Here is a 22,268-nt window from a genome sequence, read left to right on the forward strand (position 1 = left end):
AAGGGCACAATAGCGCTAACGAGTGTGCGCGCGTGCGCCTTTCTGTGCGTGCACGCGCTAGGCGGTGCCACTATCTGTAATTATGTCGCTAAAAGCTCCTCCTCCGCCCATTCTTAATCCCTTATCCGCTAATACCGCAGTACACATTCACCCACAACCACCAGCTGCCATCAAACAGCATAGCAGCGGTGTGTGCTGCTGGAGAAGCTACGAGAGACTTTATTCGCTTCTATTTCCCCCCATCCTCCGTCCCAGGAGAGAGAGAGTCAAGGTAAGAAGCCTGTTAGAGTTCACGAGCCCTCCTCCTTCTGTCCGAGCACCTGTGCAGCACTTCGAGAGCCGAACAAGTTAAAATATTATGTAAATGTGTGCCTTTGTGTGTGGTGTGTGTGTGTGTGTGTGTCAGCCAGGCTGACATCCTGGCTTCACATTATAATCCTGTTTGACGGATGCCCCCTTTTAAAAGGGGTCTTAATTGCTGCTTTGCTCATTAAACTGATGGGAAGTTAAAAAGTGGTTTTAGCCGGACAGGTACACCTGCACAACCAGAAAATCTACAGGCCAGTGTTACATCTACTCCTCCGCTTCTCTGCTGCTGGCAGCTGATCGTCAGTAGTCACAATCTGGAGCTCTTGATGTTATTACTTGTTACTCCTCAGCTCCATGTTTACAGGATGATACAATCTGATTTTCACTACTCTTTCCTTAAAATCAGCAGTGGTCAGTGAAGCAATGTTGTTTTAATAGCAAGTTTTTAGATTGGTATCCGTTAAGAAAGGTATGCTCTGTTCATTAGTGGCAGTCCCAGGAATGGAGGCAAACCAGTTCTGCTGACACAAAACACAGAACATGACGTAAAACATGTTACATGTATGGCTGCCTCCTAGTTTCTGCAGTCTCCCTGGCCAGGTTAGTGCTTTATCTGGGTGTTATTGACACCTCTGTGAATGTCCAGTCACTGTTCCCTCATTCTTCAGGGAGCAGACCAGGATGGCCTCCTCTGATGATACAGAAGGGTCTCTGACTCCTGTGGATTTTATCCAGCTGCAGCACTACATGGAAGGTAAGTTTCCATTTTCTACATTGTTTTTTAACCTGTAAGTAAAGTAAACTGGAACAATAATCGTAATAATAATAAAGTTGACACGTTTATTACAGATTAAAAATGTATATACAAATCCTTTTACACCAAGCACTTGATGCACACAAGATACACTGTTGTGTTTGTATCAAAGGCATAAAACTAAAGCAATGAGTGATTACTGAGGCCAAAGACGACAGCGTCCAGGACAGAATATAAAAACAATGCGTGCATTCAAACTGTAATTAGAGCCACGTAAGTCTCAAGTGCATTCTCACTAACAAAATGCAGTGTAACTCAATACTCTGGCAAATTTCTCTGTTAAATTAATAAAGCAGCGGTAGCTCAATATGCCATTTATTTCACAGTGTCAGTTTATGACTGTAAATGTATTTTTTAAAAACTCCATCCATGTACACTGAATTCAGGCTTTCACCTTTCTGAGGATGAACTGGCCAGATGTGTTATGATAGCTCCGCTCTCGATCTGTGTAACTGTCTTCCATCTAATCTAACACTAACACTAACACTCTTCTTGGCTGCACAGACACTGGAAACCACATCACACATTTACAAAAAAAGTGTAATTTTTACTTTACTTTACACTTTTGTTTCACTCCTTTTTAATGAATTAAACATCTGAGCACTGGATAATGTCAGAATAAATATCGGAAGTCTTCAGAACGATTTATGAAGGCAGTGAAAAAAAAAGCAAGATAAGTGGAGACGGGAGTGTCGCAGGCAAAGTCCAACAAAAATATGAAAAGTTAACTTTGTAGATCCTAACCTGCAGCACATGTGCACTCTGCTCCTGCATGTAGGCGGAAACATTTCAGTTAAAATTGCAGTCGGTATCACTGCCTTACTTTAATGCTACTCATTCAGCAGCCACCCAAAATCACAAGCGGCAACTCCCAAACATAAGTGCATGCTGCCCCTTCGCTGGGGCTGGAGCGAACGCAGAATTACATGCACATGTTGACAAAAAAGTGTGTGCTAAAGGGCTGAAAATAATCCACTGTCCACTCAAAGGCTTTAGAAGAAATGAAATGGGTCTGTAGGCTTTTGGTGTTTGCACGCTGGATAATGGATGAATGGATAATTACACTTGCTCCTCTCCAGACCTGGGAAAGGTAGTGTGTGCATTACCTCACACTGCAAGGCCCAAACCCAGATTTAATGACTGACAGTCACAGTGTATCCACATCTACAGCTACGTTTTGACCTCTCTGATCTTCTCCCTGCAGAGAGCAATTTGAGGGTGAAAGATGTGATTAAGGAGTTTCATCTAGGCGGTCGATTCTCTCAGCACAGCTTTGGAGAGGTAACTTTTTTAGGCAATCATATACTATATTTCCCGTGTCAAATGTTCCTAATACTCTACTTATTACAAACAAATCAAACATGAATTTATTCATTTGTATTATTAGTTGTAAAAGTTTGTTTTACCTCTATTTTTAACAATGTGCTTGATTAAAAACACACACGATCTTTTTAGGAAGCTTTCTACCACTTTTTTATGACATTTTCTAAAAATCGTAGTCAGACTGTTGCTCTGAATGTAAATGTTTTATCCTTTTGTCTCATTTGGAAATAACTTCAGCTTCTCTCTTTAGTGCGTCGATGCCGAGGGCTTCTGTCTCTTTCTCAAGACCTACTTAGAAGTGGACGACTTCCCTGCAGATTTCTGCCAGCGGCTTTTTCGTTATTTCCAAAACGTGGAGCAAAACGGCTCCTCGAAGAGCCCTCAGCCCAAAGAAGGTAAAGACTTTTTATATTCTGACTTTGTTGTCCTTTAACAAAACTGTGCAGCACAGAGTTTGGGGGAAAAATGTTCTTTGCACTCCTATTCAGTCCTGGATATGGCTGGAAACGCTGCACAAAACTCCCAGAAAACTATCAAAAGAAAGACTGATCTGCTAAGGTAGTATTTTTTTCAGTGACCACCTGTTTGTGTGCTTATTATTTTTTTCATATCTTGCTGTCCGGTCACAGTAATGACGCTGAAGGCCGAGCTTTGCAGATTAGTGCACCTGGTCCAGCAACAAAACTATGATAAAATACTTACTTTGATATTCCACCAATTTTCATCTGCTGCTTTTTTTTTAAAAAAAAAACCTCACTAAATCTGAGGACTGTGTTCGTTTCTTGTTTTTCAGGTGGAGTCTTTCTTCGTGATGTGTCCTGTTACTTCTCAGTGTTGGAGAAAGAACAGCCGCGGGAGAAGCTCGAATGTTGGTTTGACTTATCTTTTGATCATATTGGGAGTTTTTATTGTAGTTGCAGCTGCATTTAATCCACATTTATTGCTGAAAATGTCTTAAAATTGAGGATATGCGACTATAAAACCCACGGTTAGCTAACTGACTAACTGACTTTGTTTGGTTCTAGTTACATTCAAACTTTACGACAAAGATGGCAACGGACTCCTGGACAGCTCTGTAAGTTACTCAAAATTACTGACAAGGGGATAGATATAGATCTATGTGTATAGTGTAAAAAAACCTGTTGATTCATGTTGAAAAAATTAAGGTACTGAAATTCATCTCTCTAGAGTTAGACTTATATCTCTACATGTGGACTCAGTTTTGGCCAGTTCTTCGCATATATAACTTCTCTGGCTGTAGCATACATAATGTTTTAATTTTGCGATGTTTTAAGTGCATTGCACTTGGCGCCTCGCTGACTGTCTTAGATTACTTTTGCGCGCTAGTTTGGATGGATACAGTTACACCCAATCTCACCAGAACTCTTTTGTCTCTCTTTCAGGAAGTGGATCGTATAATCACTCAAATGATGCGTGCCGCTGATTATCTGGGCTGGGACGTGACTGAACTCAGACCAGTATGAGTCTTTTTTTCTGTTTGTTTCTTCTTCTTATTCTGCATGGCTTTTGAACTTTTTTGTTTACCAGCCCACATAAAGTGTGGCACCTGAAAACACAGGCTGAGGGTGTGACAGAAGATTCCTATAAATAACTGGTGTTTTGTGATGGAACAGGTGCTCAAAGACATGATGACAGCGATTGATGTGGATGATAGTGGCACCGTCACTCTGGAGGAGTGGCTGAAGGGAGGCATGAACAATGCACCTTTACTTGTTCTGCTGGGGCTGAAGGTGAAAAAAAAAACATTTTATGCAATCCTTCCTTTCTTTGTTAAACTGCCTTGACTTAACTAAAAGATCTGACCAACTGCTGTTATTTTCTCTTATTCCCAAAAGATGACGGAAAAGGATGGGCAGCACATATGGACGATGAAGCATTTTAACAAGCCAACCTACTGCAGCGTGTGTGAGAGCATGCTGCTCGGCCTTGGGAAGCAAGGACTCAGCTGCAACTGTAAGAGCTCACAACTGCCACCAGGGGGAAGCCAAGCTCCTCTTACACTGTATAAATGAACTGGTGGAGACATGCATTTTACAGTGACACCTGTACACTCTGCTTTCTGTCAGCATCGCTGCAGTTTCTGATATTAAACGTTAAGAACCTTTCTCACCCACTGCATTTTCTCCTTCTAGGCTGCAAGTACATCGTCCACAGCCAGTGTGCCAACAAGAATCCCGAGCCCTGCACTCGTACCTTTGTCAAATCTAAACAGGAAATTGGTGTAAGGAACACAATGATTGCTTTTAATTTCCCTTTGGTTTATGTATATTTCTGCTTTTAGATATCCGGTTACATTTACAACAGCACTTACGTTTTATGCAAAATGCTATTTTCAGTGCGTTTATGGGGATATAGTCGCATCTTCTCTTTTCACCTGTTCTCTTTTTAAAAACCAAACGGCAATGACCACAAGCACATTAAGAACAGGGAACATTAGAGTGCATTAGTCAGTAAGTGCAGCCTCTGTTTTTTTCACTGTTTTTTAAAAAAATGAGGATTACTGCCTGCACAATCTGCTCTGTACATCTGTTAAACGTCCCACTTTTGCACAAGCACAGATAGTGGCCTGGTCACTTTCTTTCCTGCAGCAGCAGACACAGTAAAAAAAAAATCAGTAATGAGCTGCTGTGGGAGGTGGAACTGGTTTGTTTTTATTCGATCTGCCAGTTCAGTTCAATCATGAAGCCATAAATCTGCAGCTATTTTCCACAGCTGCTTAGGAGCAGAGTGTATTCTGTACTGAGTCCTTTAAAGTCAGCTATAACATAATTTTTCCTGCAGCCATGCAGGGATGGGTTGCCACATAAGTCGGCTCGAACAAGCCAGCATGAATGAATGAATATGTGAACATAGCGCTACCCATTCCTGCTGTCAAATTAGTTGTTTTTTCCAGATTTCAAAAAAGAAAAAGAGTGATCCCAGTGATTTCTTCTGTGATGTTTATACACTAGATTAAAGCAGGTAGGCTCTTTGGTTCACCCACATCTGCTGGTTGAACTTATCCACCTTTAAAACTGAGTATTCACTTTCTGTAAATATTCATGACTCACAATGTGAAAACAATACCAGACAACGTTGCCGCTGGTGCTAAGTGGCAGTTTGTGCATAATGCCTGTTTCGTGCCTCCTCTGCATCTCAGATACCAGCTCATGACTGGATCAGAGCTGATTGCGGTGCCAGCAAGTGTGATGTCTGCAATAAGAAGATCAAAACTTTGGCCGGGAAGCGCTGCGTGTGGTGCCAGGAGTTGGTGAGTACGTTAGTGAATATAGAGATTGCATGTGATCGGGCCTGCTTAGTATCATATCACTGTGGAATCGGAGGTAGAGTGGGGTCCTCCACCAACTGGGTGGCTACCAACTGGCTCCTTCAGTCAGTATGTCGAAGTATGATGACTCCATTGGAGCGCGAGAGTGTGTGTGTGCACTCAGGCATGGAAAAAAGTGCTTGTATGAATGTGTGTAATTGGCTGAAAAGTATTGCTCTGTCTATATAGCTGAATGAGTAAGAACAGATTACCATTTTTAATTTACTGAGTATTGTTTTGTTTTTTTAAGCGTCACGATGAATGTGTTTTGCGTGGCTTATCGAACTGTGACTGCGGGCCGCTGAAAGATCATATACTGCCTCCGTGGGCCATTTACGCTGTCTCAAAGGTAAAATGACTCTAAATTACTCTATGAATGTAGATTTTTAGGCCATCTGTCTGTGAGCTGGTCACTAAGTTTTTGTTTCTGGCAGGAGGAGGACACCAGCCTGTTGAATGTCACTCTTGATGGCCACATCCTGCAGGTCTCCCAATATCAAATCTCACTAAATAAACTGAATTTAGAGCCACCAGAGCTATTATATGTATATAAAACATATAACTCAATGTCTGTGTATTTTGCAGATGACTTACATAATCTAATGGATCCTAATCTGTGGGATTTTTTTCAGATTGTTCCTGTTCCTCGTACCCACCCTCTGCTGGTGTTTGTAAACCCAAAAAGTGGAGGAAAACAAGGTGAACGGTAGGCAGCACAGTCCTATGGGATCAGAAGTTTCACGCTCCATACTAAAAAATCTGACATTTTGGAGATGCTTGCTTCCATATCAATACATAGGATAATACTGTGTCATTGGCAGTTTATAACAGCTTTTGCTTTGTCTTTGCAGAGTGCTCAGGAAGTTTCAGTACCTGTTGAATCCACGCCAAGTATACAATCTGTCCGATGGAGGCCCTGTTCCAGGGTACAGCAGTGCACATTAAACACATTATAGGACTCTATAGGATTTCAAATGCACATGTCATTTGAGTATATTTATGTTAATGCTGACTCTGTCTTTCAGTCTGCACTTCTTTCGTAATCTGTGCGACTACAGGATCTTGGTGTGTGGAGGAGACGGCACCGTTGGGTGGCTTCTGGATGCTTTAGGTAATGCGTGTCCTGCTGAGTTTCAGACAGCAGGTTGAGCTAACCGTCTGAAGCACTAAATAACATCTCTTGTGATTTTAGACAAAGAAAACCTCCAGGTGAATCCTTCTGTAGCTGTGCTGCCTCTGGGCACTGGGAATGACCTGGCTCGCTGCCTACGCTGGGGAGGAGGTAACAACAATCAAAACAGGAACTTTAATGAAAGTGTCAGATGTCAGTTACATATTTAAGCTGTTTCTATCATAATCCCATGAAAGGATACGACGGGTCAGATTTGAAAGAAATCATGAAAGAGATTGAAGGGAGTGAGTTGGTCCTCATGGACCGCTGGAGTATCCAAGTGATACCGAATGACCCTCATGAGGCAGGAGACCCTGTGCCCAATGAGATCATTAACAACTACTTTTCCATTGGAGTGGTGAGTCACGAACTCTACAGGGAGTTTGTGCATTCATTAGAAAAATGAATGCATTGCATGAAATATGATTCATGATCGTTTTTCATGTGATTGCACTTTCATCCTTGTGTGCAGGATGCTTCTATTGCTCATCGTTTCCACTCCATGAGAGAGAAACATCCCCAGAGGTTCAACAGCAGGTACGAATTTATGTTAGCAGTCTGAACCTTTTCTCATAAGAGGTGTAACAGAGCTCAGTCTACTTCACAAATAAATTCATGGTTTTTTTATTTGTGTGTTTGTTTTTGGTCAAATTCTTGTTCTCTGTCGTTTTAAGAATGAAGAACAAACTTAAGTATTTTGAATTTGCCACTTCGGAGACCCTCTCATCGTCCTGTAAGAGGCTGAAGGACTGTCTAACGATTGAGGTCGGAATTTCTGCCACAGTCAGGCTGTTTTACCAGAACTATGCATATTTGTGAATAATGCTGAAATGTTTTTATTTTGTTTTGTTTTGTATTTGCAACACCAGTGCTGCGGAAAACCTCTGGACCTGACTCGTGTCTCTCTAGAGGGCATAGCTGTCCTCAACATACCCAGCATGCACGGAGGCTCCAACCTCTGGGGTGAGTCTAAGAAGTCTGATGGCGTGGCAGGGCTGGAGCAGAGTGAGGTTATCACTGACCCCGAAGCTCTGAAAATAGTTTCCCAAGGTGAGACTCAGCTGTTTACACTCCTGAATCCTCACATATCATTGTCATAGATTGTAGTCCTGATTGACATTTACGAACACGGTTAATTTACTCTGCTTTTTAACAACTCCTCAGATATAAGCGATAAACGATTGGAGGTGGTCGGGCTTGAAGGGGTTATAGAGATGGGACAAATCTATACTGGGCTGAAGAGCGCTGGGCACAGACTGGCACAGACCTCCCAGATTACCATTAGGTTGTGAACTTTACCTACTAAACAACAGGAATATTTTTCAGTACCATACAGTGTGTATATGTAGTGCAGTATAATTACACATTGCTGTTATTGCTCCCTATGTGCAGGACATCTAAAGCATTTCCAATGCAGATCGATGGGGAGCCCTGGATGCAGCCTCCTTGTACTGTAAGCATTATTAAATAATATGATGAGGGGGAAGAGAAGAGACAACGGCAACATAATGCAATCTAAAACATTTATAAATGTCTTTTGATCAGAAATTGAATCATGTTACTTCTACAGCAAGTATAACCAGAATTGATTGTGATTAATTTAACTTAAAAGAGATACTTGAAGCAATTTGGAGGTCAAGTCCAAGTGTCCATCTTTACTGACCAGCAGACATTACAACAAGATCATTGGCTCTCGCTTAGAACTGAGTGGCAGCGCTACTTTCAGACCACCTCACAATTGTTATGTGGGTAAGACAGAAAGAGGCAATCATGTGCAAGTATTATGGGAATGTTCCAAACTGTTTCCTTTTTGGAGACATGTTTTGGATTTTGTGGGCCAATATTTGAAGTGCAATTTGCCCTGTTCACAAAAAAGACTGTGTCCCCTTGGGGACAGGGGTGTCCTAGCACAGCTGGATAAGTCTGTAATGAGAGTATTAATGATTGGTTTAGTGACTTCTGCTAAAATGTAGACAGTTAAAGAGCAATGGGGATGGTTTCTGTGCATTCATATCCAAAGACAAATAAAAAATAACTTGATATGAGCCACATAGTATCTACTGACAGCTGGGCAAATGAATAGTTACCCAGCAACAAGGAAGGATCTCTGTGGCTAACCTAAACTAACCTAAATTGCATCTTTTATGAATTTTAGATCCACATAACTCACAAGAACCAAGCTAGCATGCTAATGGCTCCACCTACCAAACCATCCAGCTTCTTTCACCTCAAATAGAGTCGTTGCTCCTACGTCCTCTGGCCCTCTGAGGATCACTGCAGCTCACCAGCGTTGGATTGAGTGTGTAACCGTGTGTTTTCATTGTTTACTTCCTTTGCCCCCAGTTCCTGACATCATTTTAAGATACTGCTTTCATAGTCAGATGCCACACTGACAAACCAATATCAAAAGTGCAAATTTGACAAGTTTGACTGCTGCTTTTGTGTGCCAATTTTCATGCAATGCATTATGTTTCTATAGATAAAGGATCAGAGCACAATGTGTACCTACAGTATAAGCACAAGGAACATGCATGTACTAGCTGTATTTTATGTTGTGATGTTTTGTTGTGCTAAATCATATTTACAGTAGTATCTGTACTTCCTTGTGCAGCTTGTGACAAAAAGCAGTTCACCAAATAAACTGTCCTGTGTGTTGACATGTATTTCATTGCCAGTGTTCATCCAGTTGAGAGACAATAAGATAGATAAGAAGATATTCATGTGAATGTTTTGACTGTTTCTTAAAGAACTGTTTGATAGAATAATGCAAGGAACTCTTGATTGAATGTAACTGAATATGTGTTTTTTTGGGTTTTTTTGAGTTATGAAAGTGATAAGGAGAGAGGCATTCAATACAGCCCTCTCATATTTAACGAGTTTAATGGCAGCAGCATTCCACTGTGTCTAATACGCCCAGTGTACATACCTGAAATCATATTTAATGTTAGCTTCTTTACCAATTTTGTCCTGTAACCTCACTTTGTCAATTTAATTCTTTGTGTCAACACTTTTATTAGACTCCTTCGCACTGAAAAAGCTTCTCAAACACACAGACATGACTGATGAGGTCATGCTAACATTGGGTGGAAGCTAGCCAAAGTATTCTACTTTGTGATTGAATAAATAAAGTTTAAAGTTAAGATATTGTTTCGGCAATGTGTTTTCAACTTTCAGTAGTCTTGTGTTGGATATTGAGTGTACTTGTTTACACTTGTAATGTGCTTGTACTGGGCTGCAAACACTTTTTCTTTCAAAAATGCCTAAATTCTTCTTGGAACTGATTCAACAAGTTGCTGGAAACATTTCTCAGAGAATTCGGTCCATGCTGACATGATAGCATCACAGTTGCTGCAGATTTATCAGCTGCACATCCATGACATGAGTTTCCCGTTACACCATGTCTCAAAGGTGCTCTACTGAATTTAAATCTGGTGACTGCTGAGACCACATGAGTGAACTCATTGTCATGTTTGAGAAACCGGTTTGTGATGATTTGAACATTGTGACGAGGGATGTTCACTGTGAAAGATGAATACATTGTGGTTGTAAATGGATTAGCAACAATACTCAGGTAGGCTGTGGTGTTTAAACGATGTCTATATAATGTCTCTCCCATGAAGGTCTTGCAATAATTTTCTGAAGATACAAAAGAAAAATCTCTTTATTCTTATTGTAAATGGGAGGTTAATTGAGATATGGAATCTGCTACCTGTTATTGTTATATTAATTCACACATTTATTTACCTAATAGGCATGACTATGGAGCATTTCCCTTGTACTAAAACAGGTCAGCCTGGAGTGGGGCAGATTTTGCGTTGGCATGGGAGGAAGAGCACGAGGACTAATCCCGAGGTAGGCTACGTAGGTTTGGTGGAGAAAAAAAAAGGGCAACAGCGGAAGTTTGGTGTGACCTGTTTGGCATGTTTGGGCAGGAAGCGTCAGGCGCTACCAGAGAGGAAGATAGCGGGTATGAAAGATTAAATAAATATTTTTTTTGCCATTAAGCCATTTTAAAAACATGTTCGCAATTACAAATGATAAGAGCAGTAATCTTATATTTAGATATGAAATCCTCTTTGACTTTATTTGAATACACAGAGATGATTTAACGCTGCTGGCTCGCGTTAACAGTTCAACAAAAATTCATCGAAAGCACAACAGCAGTCACTATTTATCGTATTTATTTTCACAAAATCTGGCAAACGAGAAAAAACAAGTTCATTTTTAATGAAACCTACATGCTACGTAAAGGATTCAGAAAACTAACACTGGATGCGATACTCTCCCTTTTTATTCGCGTGTGTGTTTTCCACCGTGAAAGATAAAACACAAACCCCCGTAATTATCTCTGGTAACTGCAGGCAGCATCTGCAGCTGCGTCAGCGTCAGGTCTCCGGTCTCAGTTGCTTGAACAAGCCCCCTCACTTTCTTTACACAAGCTGGATCATGCCCAAGTATCCCCAGAGAGGGTTCAAGTGTTCAAGAGCGTGCTGGTTTGCAGTGGGAGGATATTAAGTGATGTTTAAACTAATGCTGACAAATTTACAAAGTAAATGTAAGTTTAAATTGTTGGTTTTGACAATAGTTTATACAGGACTCGGGGTATTTAGATTCTTGAAACAGAAGTGCTTAATAAGCACAGACGAAGAGATTTAAAGGTCATTTTTGATCTCAGAAACATCAATTACAAAAAAAATCTAAACAAATTTCTGTTTGAATATTACATATCTGTAGAGTTAACTGACAGCTCCAAAGAAGTTTACAGAGTTAACAGTCAATATGCTTCAGAAGTCACTGACATGTTTGGAAATGTGTTTCATAGTCCCGGGTTTGGACATGGAGTTTTGAGTCTTCTGACTGAAGTCTTGCTATTTGATGTTCTGTTTGGTTCCTAATACTTTTTACTTCCTTCTTTATATTTTGAGCCTTTAGCACTTTGTTTCAGTGTATTCCCATTTGTATTCCAGTTATTTATTTTAGTACGTTTGCTTGTATTATTTTTCCTAGCTTGCCCCCCAATGTTCTTGTACGCCACATTTGAATATGTTAGAGTCATTGTCTCATGTTTTTTATATTTACTTTTCCTTTGTATCCTCATTCCTGATTAGCCTCACCTATCCTTCTTCACCCAGCTGCCACTCGGTCTTATTAATAATTATTATTAATTTTGCATTTGTAATTAAAAATTGTAATGGACCACGCTCTTGAATAATTTCAGCAATTAAAAATGCGAGTAAAAGTATGAAGTAAATATAAAAACATAACAAGTAAAAAGTATATTTCCAGTTAAAACGTTTAAAAGTGCTTGTTATGATTTTCCCCCAAAAGCGTTTAGTTGCGAAACAGTAGAGACTTTCTATTTTCTGAAAAATTGAAAAAAAATATGCAGGTGTTTCCCGGTCTGATACCTGATAACACACCCCGCTGGTGTAAACTTGTATAATATCTACATTTCCAGCCAAAAAACGTCTGCGCCTCCAAATCGCGGTTATTTTTAGCATTTTTCATCCAGTAATAGCCCCACGTGAACGCCGCTTTCGTTGCGGTGTATTTTTAGCAGGTACGCTCCCTCGGATCTTGCGTCAATGGAATCCCGTGCGTGCGTCACACGGAAGAACGTCTGCGTCGAGCCCAGAGCTGATTGGCTGCCGACCCGGAACGTTCCACCGCCCCAAAACCATGTTTGGGCACAGGCACGCCTTTTTGTCGATGCAGCCCAAAATAAAACAAGAGTGTAGCGGAGTGGAGCCCGTCTGCCTCGGTCTGACCCGGAGTGTGTTGTGTGTGAATGTGTCTGAATGAGTGTGTGTGCTGACAGAAGCTAACCGAGGTGTCATTTATCTTTTTTTCTCTAATTTGGAATAAATGAAAAACGTCAAATTCGGGATATTTGCATAAACCAGGTGAGTAAAAAGTGGACTTTTAGTGAGTTGTTATTGTTTTTTATTTATTACTGCTGCCGATAGATGCGCATGTTTGCATCTTTACTTCTAAATAAGTATCTCTGTCATAGCTTAAGCTCATAAGGCAAAATGGTTATCAGTAGCTTGAGGTGTGCATCAGTTTACTTACTAATATAAAAACTAATTTTTTAATGGTGTCATATTTGCTCTAGTTCAACTACCTGCCGGAGGTCATGATTTTAAGTGTCCACTTGATTTGGCTAGACCCTCGCTGGTATAAAAGAAGGGATATGAGTGTTATATTTAGCCATAATAAACTTAAACAGTGCAGACTGATATTTTTCTAATTCTTATAATATGATGAAGTGAATTATGGGAGTGTATTTTGATATTAACGTGGACATTTTACGGTATCTGCAAGTACTAATATGACTGCTGTGACTCTACTATTTCCATTTGTTCAAATTTTGTCCTCTGTTGTCAGTATGTGCTTGTGTTAATGGCTTTCATGCTCTATAACACTGTTGGGAAATGAGAAGATTCATAAAATTGTTTGCATTTACATGCTGAAAACTATTTGGGCCCTTCGGCAGTTTTGTTTCTACACGATTCAAATATAGCTGTGCAAATTTAAGTTCAACTTTCAAAGAACATGCTTCAGCTTCTGTATTGAGAAAAAAAATAAAAAGCTATAAAATGAAGAAGTAAGGACACTTGTAGATACACGCCCATCCACCCATGCACATAAACAGACTTTGCCACTATTCCCATTTCAGCTGGCAGTCAGCCCACCCCGACATACAATCTGCAACACACCCCAGTACAGGCGTTGTGAAAGAGGGGTTGCCCTCTACTGAAGGAGGTTTTTAGAGCGTTAACAGCCAGTAACACAATATCTGACAATACCTGACTGCTCCGCTGGACCACCCTCTGCATTTTTTTCAAGGGGACGAATAGGCCCCTTGATAAAGTTAGAGGCATGTTGGGGAAATGAGATGGACATTTCAGGTGTTAATGTTGCCCTCTGTTTAGATTGTTATAGAGGAAGCATTAAGAAATGCTGACCAACATGTTATATAGTTATATATCCAGTAGCAATATCTAGTTTCTAACACATGTTTAAAGAGTCAGCTCATTATTGGGGCCATTTGTCTCGAGTGATTTAACTCACTTGGTTTTATTTCGAAAAATGATCACAAAGTCATATTTACTGCACTAATTTGAGATGGGAATATCTGACTTAGACTGCGTTGCTTTAAATCTACCTCACAAAGATGCAGTGTTCAGATAGAGAATTTAAAAAAGTCATGTTTGTTACCCAGAAATGAATCAGTATTTATCTTTAAGGATTTATTTTAGTTGTTTTAAATGTTGGTTTTCTCTTTCCTAGCAATGCCCTGTGTACAAACCCAGTATGCATCCCTGCCCCATGACAACTTCTTCAGCTCTGAGTTCTTGAATCCTGACCTCAGTGCCACACTGGTGATGGACTTCAGTGGCCAAAAGGACCAGCTGTCCACATCTTCATTGCCCAGCATCAACACTTTGGTTGGAAATGGCTATGTCGGGGAGTTTGATGCATATTCCTGTAAGATTACCACCTCCCCTCCTGCCTCTACGGTTTCATTCAGCCACACGGGAGTAGCTGAAAGCACCAGCTCTCAGATGCACAGCCAGGCCTTCAAGCTGGATGATCTCCAGGTGTATGGCTGCTACCCAGGATCCTTTGCACTCAACTGCCTTGACGAAACGCTGTCGTCATGCAGCTCTGACTACTATGGCAGCCCAGTCTATGCCACTGCTTCTCCTCCAACACCAAGCTTTCAGACAGAGTCTGCACCTGTCTGGGATTCCCCTTTCAGCCCCTACCCCTCAGCCCCCCTGACCTCTGTGGCTGACAAGGCTGCCATAGCTCAGCAGCTTTCCTTTTTCACCTTCAGCTCTGCACCAGAACAACACTCCCCCATGGGGCAGCAGCACCAGGATGCTCAGCCGAGCCAGGAAGACCACTTCTTCCTGTCTCCTCAGCAGCATGTTTCCCCACTTCACTGCCCCCCAGTTTCTCTGGAGCATAGACTTCTAGAAAGTCCCAAGACAGCGGAGGGTGCCATGATGTCTCCTAAAACGCCAAACCCAGGATCCAACGAGAGTCGCTGTGCAGTTTGTGGTGATAACGCTTCCTGCCAGCACTATGGAGTCCGCACCTGTGAGGGATGCAAAGGTTTTTTCAAGGTAAAAAAAAGAAAAGAAGATATTTAGCAGCTTTAAGATTACAGATTTGTTTGACTGAGTACATGATGCTGCAGTCATCAAGGAGAATAAACCTGCAGTCATAGCTGATATCTCAGTGTGTGTGTCATGTATGCAACAAGTAACAAAAAACTGCAGTAATTATGCATATGTGCACATATGTTTCATATATTTAAGATGATTTAGATTCACTGACAAAGCGAGCAAACCACATCCACCAGAGAGCAGTCATGTTATATTTTTTAAACTGTGCAATCACGGCGATAATTCTTCAGAAATATATTTATAAAGTGAGTTTGTGTGTGCTAACGTAAGAAACAAGTGCACAGCTTCAGTATTGGCAAATAATAAAATTATAACAATGTTTTAAAAATAATTTTAGCACTTATACTGAGCAGTAATGTACCAGTTATCACTGTATCTTTGTTTAAGAGAGGCCCACAGTTGATTGAGCAGAAATCCATTAATCTGTTTTCTTAACCACTCATCCAAGTCAGGGTTGCTGGTGATCAGAAATTGATGCTATAAACAAAAATAAGACTTGTGCATTTCAGTCACTTGCAGTCGTATATGTTCGCCACATTATGATTCCATATTAATGTGTTTTCTTTGTGTGTTTGACAGCGAACTGTCCAGAAAAATGCAAAGTATGTGTGCCTTGCCAATAAAGACTGTCCAGTGGACAAGCGGAGGAGAAACCGATGCCAGTTCTGTCGTTTCCAGAAATGTCTTGCAGTGGGAATGGTCAAAGAAGGTAATGCAATGTGATACTCTTTCAAAGCTTGCAGTGGCTAATGCATGACAGCCACAAATCGGGGTTAGTAATGACAGTTTTGCAGCAGCAAAGCCAGGAAGCTCAGAGACATATGTAACCAGAGCTTTACATTGACAGTTGAAGAAAAAGGGAAACGTCAGCTGATACAGTTTTTGTTTTTCAAATGCCGAAAGAGCCATGTAAGAGTCATAAACATGTTCCTCGCCTTGTCCTCTTTTAGTTGTTCGTACGGACAGCCTTAAAGGTCGCAGAGGTCGCCTGCCCTCCAAACCCAAGATCCCAGTTGAGGCTTCATCCACGACCCCCAGTGTCAACATCATAGCTTCGCTTGTCAGGGCTCATCTAGACTCAAGCCCAACCATCGGAAAGCTTGACTATTCCAAGGTAACTCAAAACTTGTAGCTAACCCATGTCTTCTTCATCTGAATTTACACTGGTGACAATGTAGAGTCAAACCAACAGCACTAAATAGCCCTCTGAAAATCTCTTTAGCTAACTAACCCTTTTTCCCCCTCCTCAGTACCAGGAGACAGCAGACAGCTCGAAAGAGAAGGAGGATGCTGGTGATATCCAGCAGTTCTATGATTTACTGACTGGTTCCTTGGATGTGATAAGGAAATGGGCTCAAGCCATCCCAGGATTCACGGACTTCTGCACAGAAGACCAGGAGCTGCTCCTCGAATCTGCTTTTGTTGAACTCTTTATCCTCCGCCTGGCTTACAGGTCAGTGTTCTTTCTTCTGCTGTTAAGAAAAAAAGTGTGGTTCACTAATATTTTGCTACATTCCTTCACGTTGGTCAATGCTCTCACTGACGTAATGGTTTAAAATAATTCAGGTCAGATCCAGAAAAGAATGAGCTGATCTTCTGCGATGGCGTGGTGCTCCACCGACTACAGTGCGCTCGCAGTTTCGGTGACTGGATCGACTCCATAATGGATTTCTCGCACAGCCTTCGCCGCTTGAACTTAGACGTCTACTTGTTTTCCTGCCTCGCAGCCCTCGTCATCATCACCGGTAAAGAAGCTTTGTCTGCTTTTAGTGAATTTCATCGCATTTCAAGGTTGTCGTTATATTTGGGGTTTCTCATGGAAACTTCTTTTGCCCTTAGATCGTCACGGCCTCAAAGAGCCCAAGCGGGTCGAGGACTTTCAAAGTCACCTCATCGCTTGTCTAAGGGAACACGTGAGTGGAAATGGATCAGAACTGAGCCGGACACAACCCAACTATCAGTCTCGCCTTCTGGGCAAACTGCCTGAATTGAGGACTCTGTGCACACAAGGCCTGCAGCGCATCTTCTACCTGAAACTGGAGGACCTGGTGCCTCCTCCTCCGATAGTGGAGAAAATCTTTATGGATACGCTGCCGTTTTAAAATGAACAAAAGAGTTCAAAAGCACCAAACGTGAGGTTTTTCACTCCACTCTACTAAACCTCCTTCTAGCATACGGAGGTGTGCTAGCATAGTTAAAGAGACCATTATTTTTTTATCTTTAAGTGCTATTAAATATAGTACCTGTGTGAATGCTGTAAAAGATTGATATTTCATGACACTGTTTATATATATTTCGTGTGCATTGGTAAAGGTGACTTTTTTGCAGTGCTATTTGTGAATGTTGTCCTGCTATGCAGCCTATAACACATGGATATCATGGTAGATGCCATGCAGTGTTAAATACTCAGAAACACACTAATTTTTTTAAAGCATGTTTTCAGAATTGCTTGATTGGCCCACTCAGAGGCCGAGATTGGAGATGACAGGCAGCTGTGAAAGAGTCCCACTTTTCCACAATAAAATACTTACTTATATCTTTCTATGGAAACTATAGCCGCAGTACTAAACATGCTCATGTGGAAGGTCTTGGACCAAAGTTTACCAAAGTTTTTATTTTGATACTACCAGTTAAAAACCTAATTGCCTTAAGCTAAAGAAAATAATCTGCCATATCACTTCGCCTGTCACTTTTCAGCACCTTTTAAAGGCTGATTCAGGCGGCTCTCCTGTTAAACTGCATACACCTGTGACGACAGGCTTCTTGGGCTTTATGTAAGAATGAAAATTGACTTGCTAAGTGAAAATACAAAGTGCCTTTTCATAAAACCTCACTCCATCAACCACACTAAGTGAACCTTTATTCCAAACATCACATATAGCAAGGCCCTTTTATCACAGGCATGAGTCACTCTCAGAATTCAAGTGTTAGTGTTGCTAGTGTTAATGCAGTATGTCAAAGAGTGTCCAGTACGTCACACTGTTTAAACTGGAAGGTCATTAAGTTGTGACAGGCTGTTTAAGACATGTAAAATTAAATTGTTATGTTACAGAGGCACTGAACGTTAGAACCACGGTGGCGCCGTCCAGATCGAGTCTTGTATGATTTGTATAAATTAATGCCAGAAAATTCAAATTTGCAGGCAGACATATTTCTTGTCTTAGGCATCAGATACATTACATGTTGTGGACCTCAATTCTGTGACTGTAAATCTCTCCACCTGTCTTCCATATTTTTCAGAATTGTGCAGTTTTGTTTTGGTTGTTTTTTTATATACATGTTGGATTTATATTTTGATTTCAAAATGACCGAAAGAAAATTCTTAAGGAATCACAGTGAAACGTGATGACGTGAGCAGCTACGAGCACTTGAGTGTTCAAATGGTATGAAAAGTACTTCTTCTGTATGAGTTTGTGTGCGTGCAAAATAATGCCAGGCCTTTTGTAAAATGGTGCAAAAAAAAAAAAATTAAAAGGCAGCGAATACTTGATATTGAATCTTTTGGAAATCACCTTGAATTGACTTTGTTTAAATGTTAGGAAATAGGTAACTGCACAGATTAGAGTTTCTACAATTATCTAAAAAATGGTTGAAAGATAATTTAGCAGTTTTCACGTTCACCTAAAAAGCAATACATCTGCGATTTATTCCACGAGAAGCAAATGGGATTGTGTTAAGAAGAGCATGTGATGTTAAAATTTGCCACATCAAAAGTGTGGAGCTACTGTGCTGTGGTGACTTCTTGTGAATAAGGGAGCAGCCAAAAGTAACTTTTAAGCCTTTTAAGCCCATGAATAAACAGTTATACTTATTGAAAAGGCTTAAAAATGACCACAAAAATAATTAGGAAGGTAGTTTCTAACAGTTCTTAGCTATTTTTAAATGATGGGTTTGTTTGTGTCACATGGACTATCAGGATATTGACAGTCAATTATAATTAATTAATAATTGTGGGTTCCTTTCTTTATTCCTCATCATATGCTAAAGTAAGATGAACGAGTAAGAGCTCTATGCTGTGGTGCGTTACACATTTACTTAACAGCAAAAGGTCCCCGGTTTGATCCTGGCAGGAGACATGAATCTCTTAGTGGCTCCATCAGGAAAGGTATCCGGTGTAAAAGTCTGCCAAGTCAAATATGCAGAGCTACCTACACTGATGATCCCATGTGAATAAGGGAGCAGCCAAAAATGGCTTTTAGGTTACACTAAGATTGCTAGCGTGGTTGAGATCTCTTTCCTTCAATGTACATTGAAAATTTCCACCTTAAAATAGCAACTAAAAGTCATGCAGTAGCTGTGAAACCATAAGCATTGAGGCCCATTAAAGAGACACTTGAGAAAGAGGCCCGAACGAGATTTAAAAAATGTAAGCAAAATGCTTTCCTCCCTCACTGAAATGGAAATTAGAACAAATAACAGCGTTATGACTCAAAGGTTCAAAACCTCAAATTTGATGCAGTAAAATTAAGAATTACACATTAGTTCTTGTTGTACCAGTACGTGGCGGCCTCCTCGCTGACTCTGCCAGGTTGCCCTTGTTGCATTTTTAGAACAGCACGGCGGGGACCTCCAGGACTGAATGCTAGCATGCCAACACTGTTGATAAGTTAGCAAGCTGCTGTTAGCATTAACTTCAAAGCATAACTGTGTCTAAATCCAGCCTCTCAGAGCTGTGTATTTAAAAAAAGTATGTCAGACATTTAAGTAGATTCAATGTTGTTGTGCTATAAGAACAAAACTGTCTAGTTGGTGGTTTCAGTGCAAGAAACAGCGCTTAGACTTTATTTAAGGCACTGTCCACTGTGCTGCTGCTTGTTACATATTAATGATGTGATGAAAAGTGACTAAACAAAGTCCTTTTCACCAAGTCTATGTTGTTTTGTCATACATGGTGTTAATGTTGGCAGCACCCTTGATGGGAGGAAGACGACACCGCGGTGCTCTCAGCCACAGCGATCTGTAGCCGCGGCTGCATTCAGCCAGTCGACACCTGATCCTACTGTACACCACGTACTGGTCAGCTGGATTTTGGTGTTGGCAGACACAGTGGAAAAAAAGTGACAAGGGAAGAAAAGAGGAGGGGGCAAGAAGTATTCATTATGTTACAAAATGGCAAACGTGCTGCCCAAGTCAGGCGTAATGAGAGCAGCAGGCGATTCGTTTCATAAGGAGAACTCAGACAAACGCGGCGGCTCTGAGAGTTCCTTTAATTGTTACGAAAAGTATAATCCTTTTATCTGACTTGATAATCTGTTTTGACTTTCAGTGTTTCTTTTCAGTTTGACTGGTCACATGTCCATGTTGACTCAGGCATGCTGTCCCTTCAGATTACTCTAACCCATGTTGAAAAGATATCCTCCTGTGAATATATCTCAGTGTTTCTTGACACCACCTTTTTCCAAAAGTGGAAAGTTACCCTTTGGAGATGCTATTTGCTCCTTAACTTTTGACCTGACAGACTAAACGCCGCCTTCAGCCTCTGCCTTCTGCCCCTCACACACCCTTGTCATGGTGATTTGTTATACATGTGTGCCAAACTCCAAAAACCTTCTTCACTTTTGCTTCTGCATCTTCTGCAGACGAAAGGCCTTTTTCTTGATACGTGACATGCTTTATTGTCCAGAATGGTCTTGCATAAGCTTTTTTCATGGCAATTTAATTTTGAGTATATCCATTCAATAACCTGATAGTTACTTTGCAGACATATAACTACTGTATAGCTGTGGCCACATGCTGAAGTTTTCTTTAGATAAATTTGGCCCGTGGCTTATTGTCAGTGGCACAAAGGAACTACATTTTGCCATACTACCTTCTGTTTCATACTATGACTAATTTTGCATAATAAAGAAATCAGGTATAGTCTGCTATTTATAATACTTGCCATCTTAGCTCATTATACCATTGCCGATTAGCAAAGTTAGGAAAGACTTAGTTTAAAAGATTTTGGACAGATTAAAATTTTAACTTAAAAATGGAGCGTTAATTTGTATCTATTTTTTCAGTAGCCATCGTCTCCATATAAGTAATGCACAAAGGCACTGGGAAGTCTCCTGCTGTTCTGGACTTTAGCTTTTGAAAGCTCAACATTAAAGCTTAGGCTGCTGCCAAATTAATTTTTGGAGTCAGAAAGGACCGTGTTTAGTCGAGAGAGTAAAGTCTTTCAGTCTTTAAAGAGTCTTTCAGTGTGCTTGGCCACATAACATAAATTTTGTCATCAGATGGTGAGGAAGAGGCTATGTGTGGACACCGTGTGCCTATAAGTTTGTGGAAACTTTAAATTACAATGGACCAACTGTATGTGCAGCATTGAGGTGGATTTCAAATAAGTTTAACAGAAATGACAACTCGTCCTTGGTGTCTACGGCTGTCCTTGTCCATATCAGACTATAACCACTGGTTTATTTATAAGCTAATGGCAACCCCCCCCCCCACCCCCACCCCAATCAGAAATCCATATCCACTCACTGGCAGCTTTGTTAGTTATAAATTGCTAGTTTCTGCTTGCCGTCAGAACTGCCTTAATCCTTTGTGACATAGATTCAACAAAGTGCTGAAAACATTCACTAAGACTAAGCTCTGATGATTTTGGTCATGTTCAAGAAGCCACTTTGAGATTATTTGAGTCTGTGACATGGTGTGTTATGCTGCTGGAAGCAGCCATCAATAGATCGGTACACTGTGGTCATAACGGGGTGGACATGGTTGGCAACAATTCTCAAGTAAGCTGTCGTGTTTAAACAATGCTCAGTCGGTATTAAGTGGCTGGAAGTATGTGAAGAACATTTCCCCCAGACCATTACACCACAAGCAACCTGAACGTTTGATACAAGGCAGGATGGATCTATGCTTTTATGCTTTTTACAGCAAACTCTGACCTATCTGAATGTTGCAGCAGAATACAAGGTTCGTCAGATGAATCGTCCAACAACCATGCTGCGTTCAAAGTCACTTAAATCACCTTTCTTCCCCATTCTGATGCTCGGTTTGCCTTTTAGCAGGTAGTGTGGACCATATCTACACACCTAAAGGCACTGAGTTGCTGCCATATGATTGGCAGATTAGATCTTTCCATAAACAAGCAGTTGAACAGGTGTACCTAAGGACTTGGATCGATACTTGAGCAGT

At 40.8% G+C, this 22,268-nt stretch overlaps 2 protein-coding genes across 3 annotated transcripts; both read left to right on the top strand.

The window, feature by feature from the left end:
- The first annotated feature begins 12 nt into the window (after positions 1-12).
- Positions 13-10,085, top strand: dgkab (diacylglycerol kinase, alpha b). Of its 2 annotated transcripts, none has more exons than XM_040029242.1 (24): positions 13-271; positions 978-1,063; positions 2,328-2,404; positions 2,697-2,841; positions 3,240-3,314; positions 3,472-3,521; positions 3,850-3,924; positions 4,081-4,197; positions 4,303-4,420; positions 4,600-4,688; positions 5,607-5,717; positions 6,025-6,123; positions 6,209-6,259; positions 6,407-6,480; positions 6,626-6,700; positions 6,800-6,885; positions 6,967-7,056; positions 7,143-7,303; positions 7,418-7,482; positions 7,620-7,710; positions 7,815-7,995; positions 8,110-8,230; positions 8,338-8,398; positions 9,101-10,085. In XM_040029242.1, exons 2-24 carry the CDS (start codon positions 991-993, stop codon positions 9,179-9,181), a joined length of 2,166 nt encoding a protein of 721 aa, XP_039885176.1. In that variant the 5' UTR covers positions 13-271; positions 978-990; the 3' UTR covers positions 9,182-10,085. The 2 variants fall into 2 exon arrangements, with proteins under 2 accessions (XP_039885176.1, XP_039885174.1); XM_040029240.1 differs by lacking the exon at positions 13-271 and adding an exon at positions 304-909.
- A 2,608-nt stretch (positions 10,086-12,693) lies between these two features.
- LOC120731907 (probable nuclear hormone receptor HR38) lies at positions 12,694-18,640 on the top strand. Its single transcript, XM_040029273.1, has 7 exons — positions 12,694-12,848; positions 14,239-15,080; positions 15,723-15,852; positions 16,094-16,257; positions 16,394-16,596; positions 16,710-16,888; positions 16,983-18,640. Exons 2-7 carry the CDS (start codon positions 14,241-14,243, stop codon positions 17,243-17,245), a joined length of 1,779 nt encoding a protein of 592 aa, XP_039885207.1. The 5' UTR covers positions 12,694-12,848; positions 14,239-14,240; the 3' UTR covers positions 17,246-18,640.
- The last annotated feature ends 3,628 nt before the right edge of the window (positions 18,641-22,268 follow it).

This window comes from Simochromis diagramma, unplaced genomic scaffold (genome assembly GCF_900408965.1).
Source record: "Simochromis diagramma unplaced genomic scaffold, fSimDia1.1 OVJJ01000483.1, whole genome shotgun sequence".
Taxonomy (NCBI): Eukaryota; Metazoa; Chordata; class Actinopteri; order Cichliformes; family Cichlidae; genus Simochromis; species Simochromis diagramma.